The sequence below is a fragment of the Fusarium falciforme genome, chromosome 8, assembly GCF_026873545.1.
Source record: "Fusarium falciforme chromosome 8, complete sequence".
Lineage (NCBI taxonomy): Eukaryota > Fungi > Ascomycota > Sordariomycetes > Hypocreales > Nectriaceae > Fusarium > Fusarium falciforme.
The window spans coordinates 1,130,159-1,152,963 of record NC_070551.1 but is presented as its reverse complement, the minus strand read 5'-3'; the positions used below and the strand labels follow the sequence as shown (position 1 = coordinate 1,152,963).

The window sequence follows — 22,805 nt, the reverse complement described above, 5'->3', positions numbered from 1 at the left end:
ACCGTTAGCAAGTACAGCAGCAACTGGTCTAAGTAAAAATACAAGGTTCTGTAGCCCTTGCGCCCTGTGAACAACCCAAACCATGTATATCCGCAGACTCATATCATACAATCATGTCAGCAAATAGATCCATCGCATATTCGTCCCGTATTCAATTCTTTCGTGCCATCTTGATCGAGTCGGCGCCGGTCTCGACCACACGGTAGCCGTCTGCATCGCCCTCGCCGCTGGCAGCCTTGGCGTAGGCCTCCTCACTTCGATCACACAGCACGTCCAGGTCTGACTCGCTCAACACCTCCTCCCCGCCAGAGACCTTGTAGACTTCGCCGTCTTTGAGAAGTAGTGCCCGGAGGGATTCGGGGTCGAGGTCCTCGCGGAGGTCCATCTTCTGGCCCATTGTCTTGAAGCCGCCCTTCTTGATAACCAGCTTCTCGAGGCGCCGTTTTGCGTCGGCAGAAAGAAGGAGAGATTCTTCAACTGTGTCCTTGGTTGCTAGGCGGAAGACAATGACGGGGCGAGTCTGGCCGATGCGGTGGCATCGATCCTGGGCTTGAAGATCTTGCTGCGGGTTGAAATCGGAATCAAACAAGATGACGGTATCCGCAGATGCGAGGTTGATGCCCTGTCCGCCAGCGCGAGTAGACAAAAGAAAGACCTTGTACTCTGGATCGGTATTGAAGTCCGCAATCTGGGTCCGGCGACTTTCTTGCGAAACTGAGCCGTCAATCCGACAAACGTTCCAGCCACGCAGCTCCCGACAATAATCCTCAAGGATGTCGAGTTGAGTCGTGAACTGAGAAAAGATGAGAACCTTGTGGTCATCCTGGAACAACCGGGGCAGAAGGCGGTCCAAGAGGAGCATCTTGCCCGAAGCTGTGACTATCGAGTCATCGACAGGAAGATCCTTCGATGCGTTCCATGGGTTGTAGAAGTTGTGTGGTGAGTTACACACGAGGCGGAGTTGAGCCAAGGGGTTGCCCAGCTTCTTTTGAGCAATTTGCTTTTCTACTCAGGTTAGCACTGATCAAACCTTGGTAACAATGGACTTACTGGCAAGCTCAAGCGTTTGAGCGCGTTCCATCTCTTCGGGTGTCAAGGACGTCTCAGCGCTGTTGTCAACCTCTTCAGGAACCATCTCTTTAGCAAGCTTAGCCTCAAACTCGTCGTCCGACATCGCCTCCTCGTCAGAGCCAGCGTCCTTGTACGTTCGCGTCTTTCGAGGCCTTCCACGCAAGCTGACTGGTGTCGACTGACGACTCGACTTGGCGCTCTTGGCCTCCGACTTGATTGATGTTGGAGGGGATTTTCTCTTGCTAGCGGAAGAGGTGGCGGGCGATGCTGTATCAGGTATTGGGTTCTTGCGTGGGCGACCCCTGCCACGCTTTGGCATCATCATTGCAAAGGCGTTGTTAACGACTGGCGGCGCTGGTTTGTCCTCCACCCGCTTCTTGACGGGGCTCTCCCGGATGGGCAGTGACGTGGGTTTGGGCGCCGGCCTGCTGCTAGATCGCGATGCTCCTCGGCTAGGCCTTGTCGACGAGGGAGCGTTGCTGATCTTCTCCACGACTTTGTCCTCAAGGTACTTTCTCGTGTCAATCTTCTTGTTAGTCAAGACGTTGTAGAGATCGGTTTGCTCCTTGGTCATGGGCGCAAAGAGGACATACTCCCGTTTCTTGGGGAGGTAGGCCGCAACATCTTGCTTGATACGTCGCAAGAGCATAGGCTGAAGAATCAAGTGAATCTTCTTGACGAGGTCTTGCTTCTTCTGGTCGGCAATGAACTCTTCAGTGCCACGTTCATCTTCCAAATCAGAAAAGTCAAACCATGACTCAAACGCTTCCCAGTCGGTGAAGATAGTGGGAAGAAGAAAGTGAAGCAACGACCACAATTCCTTCAAGTTGTTCTGGAGCGGGGTGCCCGTGATGAGGAGACGGGTAGCTGAAGAGAACTGACGGAGCTGCTGAAATAGCTTGGCTTCTGCATTCTTCATTCGGTGACCTTCATCCTGGAGGCATGTGAGTATGAGCATAGACCGCGACCACAGGGATGACTCACGATAATGATAAATTCCCAGTTGATTCTTGAAAGGTTGTGCTGGTCTCTGAGAACCATCTCGTAAGACGTGCAGACAACTGGGAACTTCTCTGTTGGGCGACCACTCTTAAGGTGTCGCATCATCTTCGTCTTGAAGATCTCCTCTCTTTGATCTTTGTTGCCGTGGTACATGACCACGGGGATCGAGGGCGTCCATTTGTGAAATTCATCCATCCAGTTGGACAGTGTGCTCAAAGGCGCGACAATCAAGTGAGGACCGAGATAGTTCTCTTGCTCCCTCAGCAACGCGATCAGAGAGATCGTCTGCACCGTTTTGCCTGCGACAAGTTAGCTCTGATGAATCGTCGCAGCCATGATCACTTACCGAGGCCCATCTCATCGGCGAGAATACCACTCATGCCTTGCGAACAAATCTCATACATCCATGTGAGACCCTCAAGTTGGTAGTCGCGCATGGTGCCGCCAACCATACACTTTGGCTGCTCAGCCATCTCCAAGTTATGTTCACCCAGAGTCTTGCCGTCAAGACTGCTGCCGACACGTCCAAGCACTTGTGTCTTTTTGGTGAGAATATCGCTAAAGGCGGCGCTCTTGGCCAACAAGTCATCGAGCTCTCTCGCCTTAATCTCTCGCTCAGCCTTGGTCTCGGCCTTCTTCTTCCTACGTTTCTTGAGCAGAGCCTGGCGTCGCTTTTCCTCAGTTTTCTCGTTCTCTTCTCGTGCAGCTTCTTCTTCCTTCAAGAGCGCATCGTCGATCCTATCCTCAAGCTCCATGGTGGAGTTCGGCGACTCGGGTGGTGGCGGGGAACTCGGAACACTGGTGGGCAGGCGGGAGGTGGACCGAACGGAGGTCGTGGCCTCTGAGGGAGACCTTGGTGTTGTCATGATCGAAAAGACTTCTCGGAGAGACAAAAACAGAAGAGAAAGAAGAGAAAAAGAAAAGGATTGCGAGCTCGAAAACTCAGGGGCTTGGAGTTTCTGCCTGTCGATCGCCACTAGCGAGGTTTTCGGCGATGATGTCTTGGACTCTGCTCCTCGGATCGGTGGATGAGAAAAGAGGGGGAATTAAGAAATGTGATAACCCTAACAAGAGTCTATAGAAAATGAAATATGCTAATTAGCAGTCAATACTCCAACAATTGACCGTGAGCGCATCCAATCGAGCGTTTGTTTGCGCAAAGGCCGTTGACAGGGGGAATCGCCAGGGCAGGGTCAAACGAAGGGCGTGGCGCGTTAAGCCGTGACGCACGGCGACGCGAGAAGGTAGCGCAGTCACGGGTTAGCGCGAGGAACAGACTTTTCAGCCACACTCCCTTCCTGAGTCAGCCACAGGGAAAGCCCCGCCAAGTGCCCCTCCCCCACCATGAAAATTATCGGGAGACCTGAATAGTCACTCTGACACTTGAAAGAATCATCCTCTCGTCCAGTTGTTACTTCGAACAATTCTCCTTCATTCAACCTCTGAGCGAAGCCAAAAAAAAAAGCTTCCTCTTCTCTCCAGACACACTGTTCTCCCTTCGCGTCCTCCGCACGGCTACCCGAAGCCTACCCCTCCGCCCGCTCACCACCTTCAGAATGGCATCCTTCGCCTCGCAGACCTACACTCCCACCGAGGAGGCTGAGATCCAGCAGTGGCTCACCACCTCGGAGCGCCTCAAGTCCAACGAGGACAAGTCCTCCATCCTCGAGACTCTCAACGACCACCTCTCCAGCCGCTCCACCCTCCTTGGCAGCAAGCCCTCCAAGGCCGACGTCGCCATCTACGAGACCCTCGCTCCCGTCGTTGCGAAGTGGACACCCGAGGAGCGAACCGGCGAGAAGGGACACCCTAACATCGTCCGCCACATCGACTTTGTTCAAAACTCGACTCTGTTCGGCCTCGAGGTTAAGGAGGAGGACAAAGTCAAGGTCGACCAGGACAACGTCCTCTACGTGAAGCCCCCCGTCGACGCCAAGGCCGAGAAGGAGAAGAAGAAGAAGGCTGCTGCTGCCGCCGCCGGTGGTGAGGCTTCTCTCGTCGACCGCACCAAGGAGAAGGTTAAGGAGGTTGTTGAGGAGGCCAAGGATAAGGTTGCTGGTGCCAAGCCCAAGAAGGAGAAGAAGGAGAAGGCCCCCAAGCAAAAGGCTGCTCCCGCTCCCGCTGCCCCTCTTTCCCCTGCCCTGATTGACCTCCGTGTCGGCCACATCCTCAAGGCCATCAACCACCCTGACGCCGACTCCCTCTACGTCTCCACCATTGCCGTCGGTGACCAGCCCGGCAATGACGACTACGTCGAGTACGAGGGCCAGATCTGCCGAACCGTCTGCTCCGGTCTCAACGGTCTCATTCCCCTCGAGGAGATGCAGGGCCGTAAGGTCGTAGTCGTCTGCAACCTCAAGCCCGTCAAGATGCGAGGCATCAAGTCATGCGCCATGGTTCTCGCCGCCTCCCCCAAGGTCAAGGAGGGTGAGGATGACCACAAGGGTCCCGTCGAGCTCGTCTCTCCTCCCGAGGGCGCCAAGGCCGGTGAGCGCGTCTGGTTCGAGGGCTGGGAGGGCAAGCCCGAGGGTGTGCTCAACCCCAAGAAGAAGATCTGGGAGACTTTCCAGCCCGGTTTCACCACCACCGACTCCCTCGAGGTTGCTTTCGATGCTGGTGTTGTGGAGCAGCTTGGCAAGACTGGTCAGGGCCGTCTTGTCACTGAGAGCGGTGGTGTCTGCACTGTTCCCAGCCTCAAGGATGCTGTTGTGCGATAAAGAGATGGATTACATAGAGATCTAGAGATAGACGAACCAAAAGAAGTAGACCGAGATAGAGTCTGCATTTCACTCAAGGCCAATGTTCTGTTCCTTTCTGAAGATGACTTTGACAAGTTGTGATTGTGAGGCACATGCAAAGATTCGTCCCTGAAAGCCAACAGCATTCAATGAGCTATAAAGCACTAAGACTTGATATACATCTTGATTGGATTGTCTGTTCATCCGGACGCCCTTGGTCCGGATCCATCAATATGTCCAACAGTAATATACAACGAGCAGCTCTCGGCCGCCTCATGCTTCTATCCATATACTTTTAGGTGTCGCTCAAAAGATCCCCCACCTCTTCAAGAACGCCAGAATTCAACGCTACAATAACTCAAACACCTCATGCCCACTCTCCGTCATATACACGTGATGATACATGGCGTGATAACCACCCCTCAGCACTCGACAGCTCATGGATAACCATACTCGAGTGCTAAGCAAGAGTCATAATGCTAACACTCCGTAGAGAGTCAAGAGAAAAAGTACTTGCTGTCTCGCAACTGCGCCACGTCAAAGTCGCCCTGTTACCTATTAGCATTCAATGTCGACCAAGAAACACGGGTTGAAGTTCGCCGTACCTTCTGGGGAAGTTCAGGGAACTTGAGCGGAAGCCAGACAGGAATGACCTTCTTGACTGTTTGCGTCGTGTGCTTCTTTGGCGTGACGATTTGATGCTCGAATGCCGTGGTTGAAAGGTTGTCCATGAGCGCTTGGGCAAAGTTGTTGCCGAGAGTGCTCACTTCCAACTCTTCTGTAGCTTCATCGAGTGCGCTGACTTCGCCCTCGGGAATATCCCCGAGGCCCCCAATCTCTTGGGTTTCTTTCTGAATCTCGACGTCGACCTCGGCTGCAGCCATCTCCTCATATACTGAAGCAGGCGTGACAATTTTGCGGGCAGCCTCCACATCCCAAGGATTGCCAGAAAGAAGAAGGGTGTTGCGCTTGTGCTCAAGCAATAGCTCCTCCTTGTAGTTCATCCTGCCGTTCTTCCGTAGCTCCTTGATCTTCTTGGCGACGGGGCTGTCGGCGTCGATATTGGCCAGATACAGCGCGCCCCTGTACCTTGCCTTGAACTCGGTGGCCAGGCGGCCGACAACGTCCTCCTCGTGAATTCGGATGAAAGCGTCCCGTAGAACCGTGTTCATAACGTCCACGTCTGCAGCATGGGTCCAGAACGAGTCGTGGACGGCGGCAAAGTTGAGGCCCAGCTCATCGCACTTGAGCGCCGAGAGCAGCATGTGGCTGGCATCCAGCGAGTGGATGAAGTTGGGGGGGAATCCCTGAAGTTGCTTCCTCCGGTTCACGGGGTCCGTCTGGTCAAAGGCCGGGTATGAGATGGACTGCAGACAAGTGCGGATTTCCTTCATGGTCGACTTGCGGTATGGCTGCGCAACTGGCATGCGCAGGGGCGTGGTCCACACGACGGTGGATCGAAACTGGGCGGTCAGCTCCTCGAGTTGATTCTTGGCTGCCTTCTTCGCCTTTGGCTTGTCGGAAGGGTTCTGATACTCTTCCGCAATCTGGTCAAGCTGAGCCGGAGTAAGGGCTCGGCATACTCGACCACCACATTCACCAAGCCAGTACTGAATGTCATGAGCACCACGGAACATGGTTGCCAGGGCCATAAAGATGTGCTTGGCAATGTATGTTGCCACGACGAGATGAGGGATCCCAGTCTCCTTGTGGAGGTCAGGATATAGGGCATCGATTTGTCTGGCGACCTGCTTCTTAGCGCCTTCAAACGTGACTCCGTAAACGTTGGTCATGACAGTTTGCTTCACAACCTTGCGGGTGATCTTGTCCTTGCAAATCTCCCCAAGAGGCTCCTTTTTCTCAGCTTCCTTGCCAATCGACTCCCTGACCAGATTGGCGACAGCCGAATAGACATCGGCCGGCCGGCTGCCTGGCATGAGGTTGACTTGTTGAGCACCCCACGTATCACCACCCAGGGCCGCATAGTGCTGGAGACCGTTGCAGGTGCCGTCTTGATGGACCGGTAGGTTTGACACAAACTTTGTAGGATCGGGGAGATCGTGAGCGGCCTTCAGTTCGAAGCAAGCAGCCAGACATTGCCAAGGGTCCTCGCCCTTCAGCCACCATCGACTCCCGTGGAGCGGGTTTGTGGCCGACTCGATGATCTTGTCAAGATTGTCTGTAGCAAAGGCCTCTCGCTCGTCAAAGCTGGCCTTGTCGAATCCGTAAACATTCGCCATGTGAATCTTCAACCACCTGAGGCCAGTCTCACCGAGCTCCTTGCCGTTTGCAAACTTGAGGAGAGATCGCATGTGGTCGGCTCCCATATGGTTAAGATATGTCGGAAGAGGATAAGCACGACCTCGGTAGTCGACGTTGTGGGGAAAGTAGATGACCTGCTTGCGGAAGGCCCTTGCAATCTCGAGCTGGAGGTTCATGTAACATCTCTGGGAATGAAGAGCGGACCGGGTGTTTTCGACCGACTTGAGAGCGCGCATCCAAGTACGTCTAACAAGGGGATCGGGTGTCTCTGGCTCAGGGGGAGCCTCCAGTACGGGGTTAAGCGCCGGTATGTTGGCAATCTCATCGCCTGTGTTCCATGCCTCCACCATGACATCCAGGAGCTTGTCGTTGATCCTCCAGGGGGTCTTTCCTAGCACGTCCAATCCCTTGAATACTTGGTCCATGTCGCCTCGCTGGATGGCTGCCTTGGTGTATAGCTTTTGCTCGTCGTCTCCTGACTTGACACGGACCAGGGAGACTTTGCTCTGGAGGAAGCCACCAGTATGCATGCTCTTCCACGGCCGGGGCTCAGCGATCATAGGAAGATGCTTCGCGAGGAAATCACCGACTGGTTCGCGCTTGAATTGCTCAACCAGAAATGGGTTCAAGGCCAAGACACCAATCTTTTTGCCCTTTCGCATCGCGTGCATATGTGAAAAGGCAGGCTGGACTTGACTAATCTTCTCCTTAGTCAACCGGTTCTGCTTGACCACGTTGACCTCGGCAGTCTCCATCAAGGACTTGACGAGAATAGATCCGATCCGAATCCTGATCGCTGTCGACCACACCTTTCTCGCGTCGCTGTCATCATCAATCTCTGGGATTGGTTCGTGGGCATCGGCGATGATGGCTTTCTCGCTCGTCTCAACCTGCTCGTCGGGGTTTGCGGTATACTTGACTTTACGCAGACGTCGACGTTCCTTTGCAGCGTTATCGGCAACCTGAGCTCGGATGTCTTCCTGGGCCACCTTTGCAACATCGTTCACAAGGCGGATCATGGTGACACCCTTATCCAAGCCCATCACTGCACCACTGTTGAGCACAGCAAGAATGGAGACCGCAGCCAGTCGAGTAGGGTTGGCCGCGCGAAGGATGGGACCGTAAACGCAGCGTTCCAAGTCTTCCTCCGTCTTGGATGCTCTCTCCTCCGACTCTTCAACTTTGCTAATCTCCTGCCTCAATCGCTTCTCCATTTGTGTCAGCCAATTGTGTAGGGTGTCGCCAACATTGAAGTCGTCACTCTTGACGTTGAGAGAAGTGTTGATGCCCATCTTGTCCATCTTCTTCTTGGCATTTCGCCACTTCTCGATTGCAGCGTCGATGGAATCTCGCTCCAGACGCACTTGAAACTCTTGCTGCTCCTCAACCGACAGCTTGGAGATATCGACATCTTGGAGTTCATGCATGAGGGAGAGGGCGCTTTTGAGAGTTTGCAGACCGTCTCCTCGCTGAGGAGTAGGTCTGACCTCAGGGAAGGACTCGACCTGTTGTGCGTCCAACTCCTCTTCGAGACCCTCCTCTGCTGCAAAGTCCTGGTCCTCGGATACCATGGTCACATAGTCACTGTCCTCAGATTCAGGAGCGAAGCTGTAAGTAGGACATATCTCGGTGATGATGCCCAGATCTTGGTCGGTGAGGATGTCGGCCATGCTCAGCACGCGTAGACCAGCTTCGCCTGGAGCCATGCTCATGTATCGGTTGATGAGGCGTTCGAGTCTTGTTCCCCGTTCGGAAAGAAGTGAAGCCTTGAGCATACAGGCGATAGTCTCGGCGGTCTGCGGCATATCCTGATTGCGTATCTGGAGCTCGTACCATTTGTGGAGTTGTTCGGCTTGTTTTCGATCGGGATTCATTCGCATTTGGTCGAGGGATGCGCGAAGGTACTGGTTGTGGAGCATAATTCGATGTTCACCTGGCAAGACACCGGTCACGTTCATCCGCTTCAGGATGAGAGCAGCTCTCTCAAGTCTGCCCACATTGATACAGGCATCAAAGACGGGTAGCATCTCCTCAGCTTCAGAAGGGATGCCTTTGACGTTCATCTTGCCAAATGGTCGGCGACTGGCTGGCTCCGGGAGGGTCAAAAACGATGAGGGGTCGAGAGGGCGGACTTCGGTAGGTGATGTCTGGAAGGGTTGCAGGCCCGAGCCAGCGAGCTGGTTGAGGTCGCCATAAGGGGAATTGCCAAACTTGAAGTCGTCGACAGCCGTGGCAAGACTCCTGCCGTGGATGGTCGCATGGTTGGACTCTGATCCTCGGCGCTTTCGGGGCTGGTATTGTTGCGTGACGACGCATCTTCTAAGGCTGGTCGTTTGGAGCGATGACAGTCCAATTGGTCGTGTTGGAGCAGCCCGCTGGGAGGCAATCGCCCTCCGAATCTGTCGGGCGAGCATTATGATTATAGTGAAGAGGGCTGGTCGCAGTTCAGGGCGGCCTCGCTGTTGCCCGTCGCATGAAGCAGAAAAGAGAAGTTCCCAAATTTTTCGCTTCAATCACATCTAGTGGAGACGGGCAGGTGGCCACCGCTTAGTCAGGATAGGGATGTGATTGGTCGAGCAGTGGAGCTTGGAAAAAGAATCAAGCGGGGCCAAGCTACCTGTACAGAGGCGCACTCAGCTGGAGAGAGTATCTACTGGGTATGTAGAGATCATAAGAGTTGCAGAGATGAATTTGAGTAAGCATTCCATCTACTGTTTTGTATCTCCCAGGGTCTAATAGAAATTTGAGCGATGATTATCCATTGGACCTCTGTCAAGTTGTTAAGAGGGGTCACGTGGGCAGGGGGGATCAGGGACCAGTCCCCACCGGCCGCCTTTCCAGAAGCCGAGAGCTCGGACAATCAACGCTCCTCCCCACTTCCGTCCGACTGGGTTTGACGAATTTGAGCTTGAGGCTCCAGTTCGATTTGGCTTCTCGATTTCATTGCCGTTGAGCTCTTGCATCTGCATTGGGGTTAAGAGCCAACCGTAAAGATGATTACCCGCCCCGTGGCTGCGGCATTGAGTTGCCGCCAATGCCAATCCGCCATCCTCCGCGCCGTTGTCTCGACGTCGACAGCCAGCTCTTTGCGCACTCTTCCACAGCGACAGGCACGACAGCTTCCGATCTTGACGAGGAGATTCTTTTCAGAAGATAAAAAGATCGAGCCAAAGGGTGAAAGAGTCGCCGAGGTCTTGACCACTCCCGATAATGCTCCCGAGACGAACGACACAGCCGAATCCGACGATGTGCCCTGGTTCCTCGAGGTTGAACCGCCTCGGCATCCCGAGAGTCAACACAAGGTCGAGCTACCCAAGATTCCCGAAGATGCGCCCGAAGTCATCGGCCCCATGATAAAGTACATCTTTGAGGATATGGGTCTGGATGATATTTCACTCTTGGATTTACGAGATCTCGATCCACCCGCTGCTCTTGGTCCCAACTTGATCATGCTTTTTGGGACTGCTCGTAGTGAGCGACACCTTCACATTTCCTCGGGACGATTTGTGCGATGGCTGCGGAAGAACCACGACATTTCTGCAAGGGCGGATGGCCTGATTGGGCCTGGCGAGCTACGAACCAAGCTCCGCCGACTTCGAAAGAAGGCCAAGTTGCTAGGAACCAACACTGCCATCATTCCTGGCGGAGACAACGGCATTTCGACGGGCTGGGTTTGTGTGCACTTTTCCTCCAATGGCGACAACATCAACGAGGCGGCTAGTTTTGATGACAGCGGACGTTTCTCTGGTTTCGGCGCCCCTCAAACAGGAACCACAGTTGTGATCCAGTGCATGACCGAAGCTCGGCGGGGAGAGCTCGACCTTGAGACCCTATGGCAGGGTGTCTTGAAGAAGAACTTGCAAGAAAACAAGAAGGCCAGAGGTGAGAAGTTTGCGGATGCAGAGGAGTTGAACAAAGTCCTGGCCTCCAAGATACAACTTCCTAGCAGTGCGTCTGCCCTCCAATGGCAAGCCATGCAAAAGGCATCCCAGCAACATCGCAGCTATTCCACGAGTGCACGACGACTCTCTCCTTCGCTGCAACAAAAACAGCCAGCATCCGATCTTCTGAACGAGGTGGCAGAAGTCGCTGAGGAGCCAGTGGTCCTTGATTTGGCCCAGGTTCAAAAGCATATTCAAGATATCCAGCTTATAGGGACTCCGATGACTCAGGAAATGCTGTACAATCTCATCAAGGGGGCCATGATGACGCCGTCCCCGAACAACGCCGCCAAGGACCGATTGTCCCTCGTTGATCAGATTCTCCTGACTGCCGAGGAGCGTGGTATGGAGATTTGGAATGATGAAATGTTTGTCACACTCATCGAGGCTGGTCTTCTTTCGCCATGCTATGGTCCGGAGATCCAACGGGCGCAGAAGAATCTCGAGTATCTGATGAAGCAAAAGGGATGCCAGTTTGACGGAGACCAGATTCTTCGACTGATGAACGCCTATGCATACCAAAAAGACTGGGACCGATTCTGGGACGCTTTCCGCATGCCGCCTAGGTTCAAAATGGCCAGGGAATCGCAACACTACGAACTAGCCTACCGAGCCATGGCCCTGACGTCAAGCCAAAAGATGTGCATTGCCGCCTTGCGCTGGGTGTATCCGGAGATGATGAGCCAAGATCCTCCTATACTTCTCGTCAGCCCCCTCTACGAGTCGCTCAAGGCGTGTCTCATGGTTGCGGACCCAGGTGCGCTAACTTGGATACACAACCAGAGCAGCACCAAGATCGACCATCTTCGGCCTGTCCAGCGCCGTAGGCTTGACAATAGAGAGTTCCTCAAGGTGCTGCGGGAGGTGGAATCAATCCGGGCTGAGATGGCGAGGGCTGGCCTTGTTCAATCACAGTCTGATGCGTTGCACCAATGATGGGCTGCAATTTGAATAGGATGTTGGATTGGTATGGATGGCATGACCATATGGGAGGTCACAGGCGTTTGTGTGCATGTACAACATATGAAACCATGTAACAACACATCTCAATGCATACGGTTACTGATTTGTTCAATTCTGTGTGTATAATGGGCGTGTATCTGGCTTATATCTTGGAACCTCCTTGAAACCCTGATAGTCAGCTCTTTTCTAGAGCTTCCCTCAACAACGGCGCAACCTGCTTCCGACTTGCAGCCAGTTCCCTCTGCCTCCACGCAAACCTCGTCTTGCCATCATCCAACTCACCTCCCTTCCACGTCTCCAGCTTCAGCTTGTCTCCATCCTTCACAAACCGCTCTACCGCCCCGCGGCCCCCGTCGCTCAATCCCCACACGAGCAGGTGACGCTGGAACTCGCCATCCGGGTGCGACGTGGTCATGATGCTCGCGACATCGAGCTTGCGCTCACGCGCCCATGCCTCAAAGTCGCGCAGCAGGGTTTGAGGGTCGCCGGCCTTGTTGACTAGGTAGTCGAGGTTCTGGACCACGCAGCTTATGCCGAGCTTGAGGCCTGAGCCGTCCCACTCTTTGTAGTCCTTGCGGAAGATGTCGCGGAAGCTGAGGTGCGAAATGTCCTCCTTGACGGCGGAGATTTCGCTAAAGTAGGCTTTCTGGCTGAAGGAGGAGTGGAGATGTGATTCGAGGAAGGGAACTGCTTTTGTGTCCTTTTCGCGAACCTTTTCTTTCGAGGTTAGGTTATTTGTATCCGAGAGGATGGCTGCTAGACCGATCTTGGCGAGCTTTTCGTCCTCGCCGACGTCGCGACACAGTTCTTCCCAGACTTTGCGGCTCTCGTCCACGACTAAACTCATGCAGCTTCCACAAGGCTCAATTACCCTTGGATCAGCATCTTTCGGCACAGCGCCCTCGTCGGCGTGGTGATCGACGCATCCAAACACTTGTCCGGAGTACTTTGCCAACGGACCGGTGAGGGAGTTGTGGTCCACGAGCAACCAGCGGGTCTCCTCGGGCTTGAGGTCAGGCAACTCAGAAAGAGTAAGAAGATCCGTGAGGTTCAGGCCGGCGTGCTTGAGCACGGCGTTCATCTCGGAGCGCAGGGCGAGATCATCGCGGGGCAGGTTAGAGAGGGGGATGTGAAGGGTGTGAGGAGGGGTATGAGAGCGGATGTAGGCGTAGACCACCGCTGAGCAAAGGGAGTCAAGGTCTCGATAAATGTTAGAACGATGTTTACATGAGAATGAGGTTAAACTTACCGGCAGATTCATTTCCCACGACAAAAGTTAGAGGTCCTTTTCTTTGCGCAGCCGGAGCCGTGAGGGCAGTCCTCGCCCTAGCAAGAAAGGCACTGAGGGATAGTCTCGACGTCATAGTCACGACTGAAGGTTGAAGTAAGATGGGCATTTCAAGTCTGAAACAGAGTAAAAGAAGAAGAAAAAGGAAGAAAAAAGTACAAATGGAAAAGAAAATCAGGTTATCCACTCGTAAAAAAGTTACAACTCAGATTTGTTTGTCCACCCCCTCGTGGGATGAAACTTGTAAGTTGAGCCTCTGGGTTCGTTGAACGGTACCCAACCATTTCGGCCCCGTCCGACAGCCACAGAGCTGTCACTCCCGTCGAAGCGGGATCCTTGTGACTTACTTGCAGGAGCACCTTCACCGCCTAATGACAAAGCATCATGAGCCCCGCCGTCTCGCAATTCTGCCCGCTTATCTCGCCTCTTACCTTTACACAATCACTGCCCGCCCCCCGCTATCGGTGTTCAAGGGTCCTGGGATTGCATTGACTACTGTACGTATGTGCGTCTTGTATGCGTGATACTGGAGGTAGCCCTCGTTTTGTGCTTGCGTGAGTGGTAAGAGTGAGGCGGATCCAGTTGATGGATCCTCTTCCGGTAAAACGCCATGACTCTGTATTTCGCGCGGAAACCTCGTGTTCTCCTCCTCCTCTTCCTTCTTGTAACCTCAACCGCTCTTTTTTATACTATTGCCTACCGTGACACCCGCAAGATGGGATCCGCCGCTCCTTTGCGCCTCGCCATTCTCGAGGCCGACACGCCGCAGCCGCAGACTCGCGATCGCTATGGCGGATATACGGGTGTCTTTACGGCACTGCTAAACGCGGCTGCCAATTCGCTCAAGCCGCCTCAGAAGCTGGACGAGATTGTGACGATCAAGGGATACGACGTTGTCAACGAACTCCACTCGTACCCTGCGCTCGAGGACATTGACGCCATCCTCATCACCGGTTCCAGGCATACGGCGTTTGACAATGACCCATGGATCGTCAAGCTCGTCGAGTACACGAAAAAGGCCATCGAGACGGACCGTGTGCGCGTCGTGGGTATCTGCTTCGGCCACCAGATCATCGGCCGCGCTGCTGGCGCCAAGCTCGGACGGAGCGACAAGGGCTGGGAGATTGCCGTGACAGAGGTCGATCTGACGGCCAAGGGCAAGGAGGTCTTTGGGTTGGACAAGATGGCGAGTACCTACCTACCCGTTTTCTTGTGCGACGGTTACACTAACAATTGCGACACAGCGCATCCACCAGATGCACCGCGACATCGTCTTCGAATTCCCCCCCAACTCGATCCCCCTCGGCTCCAATGCTATCTGCGAAGTTCAGGCCTTCTACTCCCCCGGCCGATACATCAGCGTGCAGGGCCACCCCGAGTTCACAGACGAGATCATCTCCGAGATACTATTCAACCGGCACACGGTCGGAATCTTCAGTGACGAGCTGTACGCCGACGCCATGAAGAGGGCGCCCATCCCGCACGACGGCGTGGCCATTGCCCGCGCGTTTCTCAAGTTCATGAGGGAGGGGTGAAATATTGCGCGCCTAGACACCCCCCTGTTCTCGCATATCGACCGGGGGGGGATACATTAGGAGTTTGCCAAGAGATGTACATGTCGTTATGAAGTAATGCACGAATTTACGAGGTTATAGAAGTATAGATACTCCAAACCCATCAATTGCTTGCGATACCCGTCTATGTATGTATCCATTGCGAATCAAGAACTTATTCAGCGCCGCCACCCAAATGCAATCGTTTGTAAATGCTGCAACTGTAACGCCTGTCAATGCAAATATCCCAAAGCCTTTCTATCCTCTTTCAAGCCTGGGTATCATCCTCCACTCATCCCATTAAACCAATGCCCTCCCCTCTCCTTGGTTCAACTTAATTCAACCCTCGTTGTCCCACCACTCGGGGGCTGTCTTGGGTTTACTGCCTGAAGTCGCAGCGGTCTGGTCAGCCTCTCTTTCCAGCTGCTTGGCCGCCATCTCTTGGTCACGTCTCATTCTTGCGAATCGACCATCGACCATCATCTCCTCTCTTGTGCGTCCGACTCTCGGGCCTGCGTCAGGGACACCTCTCTGGCGCTTCCAAAACATGAGGCTCTGGAGGTTGACGGCTTGGCCGTGTTTCCAAGGTTTCTCCTTCAGTGAAAAGACGATGGCATCTGCAAGACCCTGGGAGCACAAAAAGATAATGCTGGCCAATCTCATCCCAAAAGGCGCACCCTTGCCGTACCCGGTGAGTTGGACGATGAATGGCAGAATCCAAACGGCGACATAGACCAAGGGGTAGATGAAGAGGAGGCGAAGTTGTCGGATAATCTTTTCGCGTGTCTTTACAGTACCGGGTGTGTTGAAGTCCCTCTGGGACAGAGCGACGTTGGAGTCGGAGTTGCGAGCGCTGCTGCGTTCGCGGCGGAGCATAGAAAAGAGGTTCGGGAGAGAAGGTGTTCGTGACGGCGCAGCGGATGCGTCTGCCGACTGGTGGTAGTAGCCTCCTGGGCTTTCTGCAGAGTTCGAAGGAGTTGTTGATTCAGGGGCAGGTGCCTCTTGTAGGAGATCCCGCTGTGTATGGATCTCAAGGGGCGTGATGACATCGTCCGAGTCGCAACGAGTCGTACCCATCGAGACTCTAAAATCAGACTCGGACTGCCGTCTTGTTAGAGTCGTCTCCGATAGAGTTGTGCCCGTCAGGTCAGTGCTAAACTGAGATGACCACATCTGCGCAGAACCCCTCCGCGCCATACGAGCAGAGTGAAGTCTGCTGGGATGCGACACCATGGGAATATCCACGTGTAGAGTGCTCAGCGTCGCGAGAGAGGGTCTGCGAGCCCGTTCTTCGGGGACGGTGATGGAGTTTCGGCGTGAAGACATGGATGAAGGAATGAGTCCGTGGCATTTAATGACTGGAGTTGGAGGTGCGGTTGCCGCTTGTTGTCGCTGCCGATCAACGCTGTCCAAGTTGGACATTCTCGATAGGGTCTTGCTAGAGTCGTCGCCTGCCGCGCCAAACCGGCTCATCAGGACTCGGACGTAGATGTAGATGGCGACGCAGAGGACGAGAATGACAGTGAAAGCCAGGTATCGAGGAATCCAGGTCAAGGCGAGTCGCTTCCACATGGGGTTAAAAGGTAGATAGCAGAACTGGCCGGTGTTGACATATCCGGGGCTGCTGACAAAAGCCATAGTGGCCAGGACGACGGGAATGACTGCCGCAAGGCCGTAGGCAATCTTTCGGAAGGGGTAGAGGCCCTGTTCTCCGCGAAAGATGTATAATGCTGTGTGAACTGCAATGAGAGATACGGCAACATCTGAAGCTTCGATGCTAAGGGAGAGGAAGAAGCCGCTGACTTGGCAAAAGGTTTCTTCTGTCTCGATCTTTCCCGCGACCAGCTCAACAGCAGGGAAGAGGAGCAGCCAGAAACCCTTGAACATGTCACTATAGATGAGCAGCATAATAAGGCTGACGACGGTTAGCAGTGATTTACACAGCGATCACAGGACTCACTCATGGCGAAAACTCCTCCTCATGCGGAAGAACCATATCGAGGTGAGGATGGTGGCAGAGATACTGAGAGATGCGACTACAAGTGTCGCAACGTGGAGGATGTAGGTTTGATTGGGTGTCAAGACGGCCATGGTGAAGTACTTGACTGCTCTCGCCTCAATGGGCGGCATCGCAACGTCCCATGGCGAAGACCCCGTGGCCTGATGGCGAGGCCACGGAGGCATGATAGATGCCGTCGATAAGAAGGGAGAGGTGAGAGTGAATCAACTCTGCGGGTCCCCCTCGGGTTCGTTTCGGTTTCACTGTTTTGGATATGTTGCTTTGTCGTCGATCCTGGTGGGGGGTGTTATACCAAGGGGCAGGTCGACTGATGTTGACTGATGTGCAATAACATGGTTACAGAGGAGTGAAGAGAAAAGAGAGAAGATGGACCCCTCAGCTTAGAGGAGGGACATGTCAAGGGTATAGTCGAAAGAAGGAGGGAAAATCGTGGGATGACCGTCAAAGGGGGCGTTGTCGTGCCCTGAAAGCCAAGAGAAGCCAAAGCGGTCCCGAGAGACTAGAGGCGTGCAGAGTCCGAAGAAGCGAGGTTTCCCGCCGCGTGGGAAGAGACAAAAAGTTGACCTAGACCGGAAGAGATTTGAGTTTCCGTTTCCGTTCCTGTCGTTGCTTGATTCTCTTTTTTCTTCTTCTTGCCGGCCGAAAGATGGTGTCTCTCTGGTTGGTTGGCAAAGGATCCTTCCGGGAGGGGAAAGGCGTGAGGTTTAAGCTGTGACACCGTCTCTTTTCACTAACAGAGACTCGGCGAGACGTGCGGATTGTACGTTTCTCTCGTAAGAGGCCTCTAGATACGCCCGCTGCGTTGGATGAAGGACCTAAGGTGAAGAGAGGGAGAGACAAGGGCAGCGACGGTGGTGGACGAATGTGCGTCTCCAGGACGAAGAAGGGGGGAATTCCAAAGGTGAGGACAGGCTATTTTGATGGACGGGCAACAATAAGTTACTAGGAGCAAGGGAGAGAAAGGGAAGAAGAAAAGAGAGAGAAGAGGAGAAACAATCTAGGACGGCAGACCAAGACAGGACGTGGATGATGATACTGCACAAAGGGTAGGGTGCCGCGCAGAGACAAGCACGTCAAGGCGAGACATGAGCAGGTCCGTCCCATGTCTGGCCGACGACGGATCGACACCAACCATCGGCAACCGACACCCAATCTGGTGGCGGACCACCAAGACGGACCATTGGGACCCTTAGCATGCCCTCCATCTCGCGACTTGACAGGCGCCGTCACCTACGTAAGAGACGGACAAGCGAGGCCATCCAAGTCTGGGCTGGCGCATGCGGGCCCTTTGGGGGGGCGAGATCGGCGGGGCATCATGGATCTCTGGGCTCCCCCGCTGAGCTAAGTTAGTAGGCTACAGGGGCAGCATCTCCACCAACACCAAAGAGTCTGGACAACGGATGAGGGCCCCGCCAATCGCGTCTCTGAATCTGTCGGCACTCGAAGGCGTCGAGGTTTTTTTTTCTTTACAGAGTTTAAACGAGGTTGAGACGGGAGAGATCAAATCTCATGCGAAGGATATGTCACTGCGGCAGCGGGAAGATGCGTCCCCAGGGGCAGGTGATTTGCATTGGGGTCTCTCTCTCCAAGGGTCCAACAACTACGGATACCTGGTGGTGGGCATATCCAACTCAACCAGCAAAAAACTACATATCCCACCCAGTCACCGCCCCTGCCTAGTCTCCAGTCCAACTCCGCATTCTGCTGCCCTCCCCGTCCGACCGACGACGGGCCCTCGTACGATGATCGCGATCGAGGTCGCTCTTGGTGCCAAGGGTTCGCTTCGCTCCAATGCCAGACGCGCTTTTGTTGGCAGTGCATCTTCCGCATTTCAGTCCCCCTCCCCTCCTCCTTCCGCTAACAGAGAGACCAGCCGATGAACCAACAACGGAACCGCGCTGCTCTAGACTCTCTCTTTTCACCTGGGACCGTTGGTCCCAAAACCAGGCACCGAATTCATGACCCTTTTCACACGTCGAGGCTCTGGTCCCATGAATCAGTCCCCCCGCTGGAGCTAGGTCTGTTTGGGCTGGCCTGCACCAGATCATAACAAATGATCAAGGGACGGAACTGAGAAAGCCTTTCTCGCTATCGCTCTCTCTCCCTGCTGAGGGCGGCGCTACCAAGAGGAGGGGGGGAAACACAAAAGTCTCTGCTTAATTAGACTTTACTAGGTCACGTTTGCCACGAGGTTTTGGGTAACTTATGCGCGTTCTCTCCTGGTTTGTCCCCTTTTCTGTTGGCCGGGAATACCGTCTTGAGAGGTGGTTGGGTGATATCTCGGCCATCGACTTGAGCCGCATTGGATATTGAATAGGATATCCAAGTAATTGTTTCCAAAAGTCGTAGAGTACTTCATCAACAGAATACAGTCAGATTTTTGTGAATAGTAATCAGACGTTTGTCGCGAGCTTAATCCGCACCCGATCAGCGCTCCACCATTCCAGCCGTTCAGCTCGTCAGCCAAACGCTCTCTCATTCTCTCTGTCACGCGCGCGCCGGCCACGATAGACTTTTACAGAGAGGCTCTTTTCCAATCTTCTACGGTGAAGGAAAAAAAAAGCCTGCTTTTCCCCTCCCTTGGGTCCTCTCCGTTCTACTTGGATTGGGCGCTGTTGAGTTTCCCGCATACCTGTATCAAGGAACGGATTCCGCGTGGTGCGAAGCGAGTTCCAGTGCCTCCATGTGGTTTGACTGGAACAGAGACGTTCCAGATGTGTGTTTTTAGCCAGAGCGACAAGAGGCCCGCGACGTTGGTAACATGGTCTAAGATTGATGGTGATGGCAAACAAGACGGTCAGTCTCAGGTAGCAAGTTAGAGCATAGATAGCACGTTAAAGTGTTACTCTTCCTGCGAAGGTATGCGAGATGGTGTGTGTCGCACTTTGATTCATAGATGCAAATGGGCATTCGTCCGTTAGTCTCTGGGCAGGCAACGGAGTGAAGCTGGCCCATAATCCCGAGCAATAGAGACATCAGCAGCCAAAATTCCAACGGTAGCCTGAATTATGGTTGAATTACTCAGGCGAGACTGTTTATTGAAAGAAATCATCTTTTTGTCACTCAATTGGTTCATAGTTCATTGGTTATCTTCATGCAGGCATTCACCATCTCAAGTGTCAAGTTACCCTAGACTACCGGCTTCCGATGTGGCGGGAGCTCGCCGATTTCTTTCCTTCTTTGAACAGAGAAAGGGCCCATGGTATATATGACTGCATGATCTAGCCAGATTGCAATCGTTACGCAGGATTCTATGTATAGGGTGAATGAAGACAATTGGGATAATTGGGTCTGTCAAATAATTCACTCTTCCCGGTCGTCTTACGGCGAGCATCCCTCATTTCTTTTCTCGGCCAAGTGAACTCCTCAGCAAGATAACATGACTCTGAGAATGAGTAAGTCAATAGTTTATTCTAGAGAGAGTTTATCTCTTTGACTGCGCGAAGGCTCCCATTGGGTATCTTGCAGGGATCTCAGCCAATTGCGATTAGTATCTCTCTTCGCTCACCCAAATTGAGATACAGGCCTAACACATTGCGACCAAACTAGCGAGCGGCTTAGATAGTGACCTAGTAGTGGAGACCGGTACCGTGTGGGAGCCTTCGCGCAGTCAAAGAGATAGGCGACAATGCGTCGGCGGCGTATAATTACCACTATCGCCACCTATGTCGATCTCCTTGCTGCTCGCTAGTAAGTTATCATCCGAACTGTCCTCGCTGATCAGGAGGATCATCAGTAGATGGCTGTTTAACGAAGAAGAGGTGCCCAATTGTTGAATCAGGCTCCAAAATTGCGTTAAAATGACGGATGGGCGTAGCGTTGGGCCCTGACTGGCAGTAACATTGTCGGCTTCCGTCGTCGTGAGACCATCTCTACCTGCACTTTCGATGATCAGTATTCCAACGTCATCGTGATACCAGCAGAGGATTCTGCGCTAGTACGAGGCGACAGCCTTTGAATGACTTGGGTTAAGATCCCCTGGATCAGCATTTCTGAAATGTATGCCTGTCCCCGTTATCCGGTTCCAAGGGCCCAAAGACATCGTGAGCATGGGCTCGAGGAATGAGAACGCCTATCGCAAAACGGGCTGGCTTCACAGAAATCTTCTAGAATTAAGCAAAAAAACATCTACAGTCTGCGGGAGAGATAGATACAATTGTCTGTTTTCCGACTTGATGCGATATAGCCGTGTATATTAAAGCTTTGGGCCATGATAGATATGTTAAACGAGTTGCCGTCCAACGTCCACACCAGGCCATGACTTGCTTCAACTCCCGGACGGTTGTCTTCTGAAATCATATCGATCATGTGGATCTGATTCGGGCTCGCTATCTTGTCCTTAGCTAGTGACATCTTGCTGCTCGCCTCTAGATCCTCACTGATCATGGCTCAATTGTCGCTCTAGTATCGTGGCCACTGTGTTGCTTGAGTCAATACAGTCCGCAGACTGTTCTTCAGAAATGTCACTAAGAGGTGCAGTGCCGGGCCTGGTGGTCGGAGGCCGGGGGGGACCTTCAGGGTGTCTTGACTCTGGTTCATGCCAGCCAATGCCACCAGGGATGGTGCGATGGATTGGAGTGCTGGGACGGCCTGTAGAAAGAGAGGTTTCTGTATTCGCAGGCAACTCGATGATTGGTGTCGAAGGTTTATAACCACGGTGATCTGGTTGAGTTTGAGTTCCCCAATCCCATCGCTTCATGTGATCGCTTGAGGGGGGATAGGGAGGCTGGGGAGTAGAAGGATACGGCATTGAAGTCTGATCCATATTGGGTCCTTGTACAGGTTTCCTTGGGATAGTGGAACTGGGCCTAGATAGGGTACCTTGACCCGGCTGTGGCTGTTGAGTCCATCTATCTCGACTCTCCTGTTGTAGGTGTTGTTCCTCCGAAGAGGCCCTCGTATGTATCTCCTGCCCAGGATCTTGACTAAAAGGAATCTTGGAGGGTACTTGGATTCCAGTCATGCGACCCTCATGCGTGATCCCATAAATGGACCCGTTGAATGAAATTCGCCCCTTTTGCGATGAATACATTGACGAAGGAGCGATTGACCAACGCGAGGAGGACCGGTTCTCGTAGGTAGTGCGGAACCGCCCTCTTTTGCAACACGAGTAAATGCATGCAATAATCACACCAATGACAAAAAAAGCGGCCACTACCGCAATAATAATGCCAACTAACGCGCCCGTTGACAACGCCTTCTTCCCGTCTGAGGGGTGGCTGGCTGGAGATGCCGAGTCGGCGGCCGACGTGGCCTCCACCCCTGCCCCTATGGTCTTTGTGGATATGTATGAGGCGGTCAATGTTGCGGTGGTGATTGATATCTTGGCTGATGGGTTCTCTTTCAGGTCTGAGTCTGGAGATATTCCCCCCGTAAACAGGTCGGCATCGCTCTTCTTATCGCTCAGCTTGGCTGCTCGAAGCTCCTTATCCGGACAACCTCTCCTGCTGCAGGGGTCCACGGCACAACATCCCAAGAAAGGGGGACTTGTATCTGGGCATGTGTACCAGGAGACGGCAAAGTTATCGTTGATACAAGCTTGGGGAGGGATCCTGTACCGCGCTTCAAAGGTGGCCAGCTCGAGATGCTCATCGGGGCAGAGACCCTTTCTGACTCCGCAAGGGTTCAAGGTACAACAGCCGATGAATCGTGTTGGGCTGTCTTTGCAGATGTAGAAGGTCCCATTGAAGGGGCACCCGAGGCCAAGGTCACTGATGGGATCAGAGCCGTCCATAGTGATGAGCACCTGACAAGAAGAAGACGCTATTGTGCACCGCAAGTCAACTTAAGTAGAGTGAGAGGAAGTGGCAAAAAATTGCTGAAGTTCATGAGGACCATACGTCTAATATAGTGTCATCTGGGGAGCTATTGCTGAGCCATTTCTTTGTGTTGACTCTTAACCACTGATAAACACCCTCAGGATCAACTGTGAATGGGCTTCCTTCCAATGTAGAAAGAAATACGCGA

General features: G+C 53.4%; 7 protein-coding genes across 7 annotated transcripts; 3 read left to right on the top strand and 4 right to left on the bottom strand.

Annotated features, from left to right (window-relative positions):
- Positions 1 to 151: 151 nt before the first annotated feature.
- NCS54_01019100 (Hypothetical protein) lies at positions 152 to 2,939 on the bottom strand (the record flags this gene model as incomplete). Its single annotated transcript, XM_053155508.1, has 4 exons — positions 152 to 1,005; positions 1,051 to 2,005; positions 2,056 to 2,372; positions 2,420 to 2,939. 4 exons carry the CDS (start codon positions 2,937 to 2,939, stop codon positions 152 to 154), a joined length of 2,646 nt encoding a protein of 881 aa, XP_053011483.1.
- Positions 2,940 to 3,629: 690 nt separating this feature from the next.
- On the top strand, positions 3,630 to 4,790 carry NCS54_01019000 (Hypothetical protein; the record flags this gene model as incomplete). Its single annotated transcript, XM_053155507.1, has 1 exon — positions 3,630 to 4,790. One exon carries the CDS (start codon positions 3,630 to 3,632, stop codon positions 4,788 to 4,790), a length of 1,161 nt encoding a protein of 386 aa, XP_053011482.1.
- Positions 4,791 to 5,308: 518 nt separating this feature from the next.
- On the bottom strand, positions 5,309 to 9,538 carry NCS54_01018900 (DNA-directed RNA polymerase; the record flags this gene model as incomplete). The annotated part of the gene is made up of 2 exons (XM_053155506.1): positions 5,417 to 9,538; positions 5,309 to 5,359 (listed from the first exon to the last, which is right to left on the bottom strand). Exons 1-2 carry the CDS (start codon positions 9,485 to 9,487, stop codon positions 5,309 to 5,311), a joined length of 4,122 nt encoding a protein of 1,373 aa, XP_053011481.1. The 5' UTR covers positions 9,488 to 9,538.
- Positions 9,539 to 10,066: 528 nt separating this feature from the next.
- Positions 10,067 to 11,950, top strand: NCS54_01018800 (ATPase synthesis protein 25, mitochondrial; the record flags this gene model as incomplete). The annotated part of the gene is made up of 1 exon (XM_053155505.1): positions 10,067 to 11,950. One exon carries the CDS (start codon positions 10,067 to 10,069, stop codon positions 11,948 to 11,950), a length of 1,884 nt encoding a protein of 627 aa, XP_053011480.1.
- Positions 11,951 to 12,152: 202 nt separating this feature from the next.
- On the bottom strand, positions 12,153 to 13,374 carry NCS54_01018700 (DHHA2 domain-containing protein; the record flags this gene model as incomplete). The annotated part of the gene is made up of 2 exons (XM_053155504.1): positions 12,153 to 13,177; positions 13,227 to 13,374. 2 exons carry the CDS (start codon positions 13,372 to 13,374, stop codon positions 12,153 to 12,155), a joined length of 1,173 nt encoding a protein of 390 aa, XP_053011479.1.
- Positions 13,375 to 13,875: 501 nt separating this feature from the next.
- On the top strand, positions 13,876 to 14,800 carry NCS54_01018600 (GATase domain-containing protein; the record flags this gene model as incomplete). The annotated part of the gene is made up of 2 exons (XM_053155503.1): positions 13,876 to 14,451; positions 14,510 to 14,800. 2 exons carry the CDS (start codon positions 13,876 to 13,878, stop codon positions 14,798 to 14,800), a joined length of 867 nt encoding a protein of 288 aa, XP_053011478.1.
- Positions 14,801 to 15,157: 357 nt separating this feature from the next.
- On the bottom strand, positions 15,158 to 17,002 carry NCS54_01018500 (Hypothetical protein; the record flags this gene model as incomplete). Its single annotated transcript, XM_053155502.1, has 2 exons — positions 15,158 to 16,733; positions 16,779 to 17,002. 2 exons carry the CDS (start codon positions 17,000 to 17,002, stop codon positions 15,158 to 15,160), a joined length of 1,800 nt encoding a protein of 599 aa, XP_053011477.1.
- Positions 17,003 to 22,805: the final 5,803 nt, after the last annotated feature.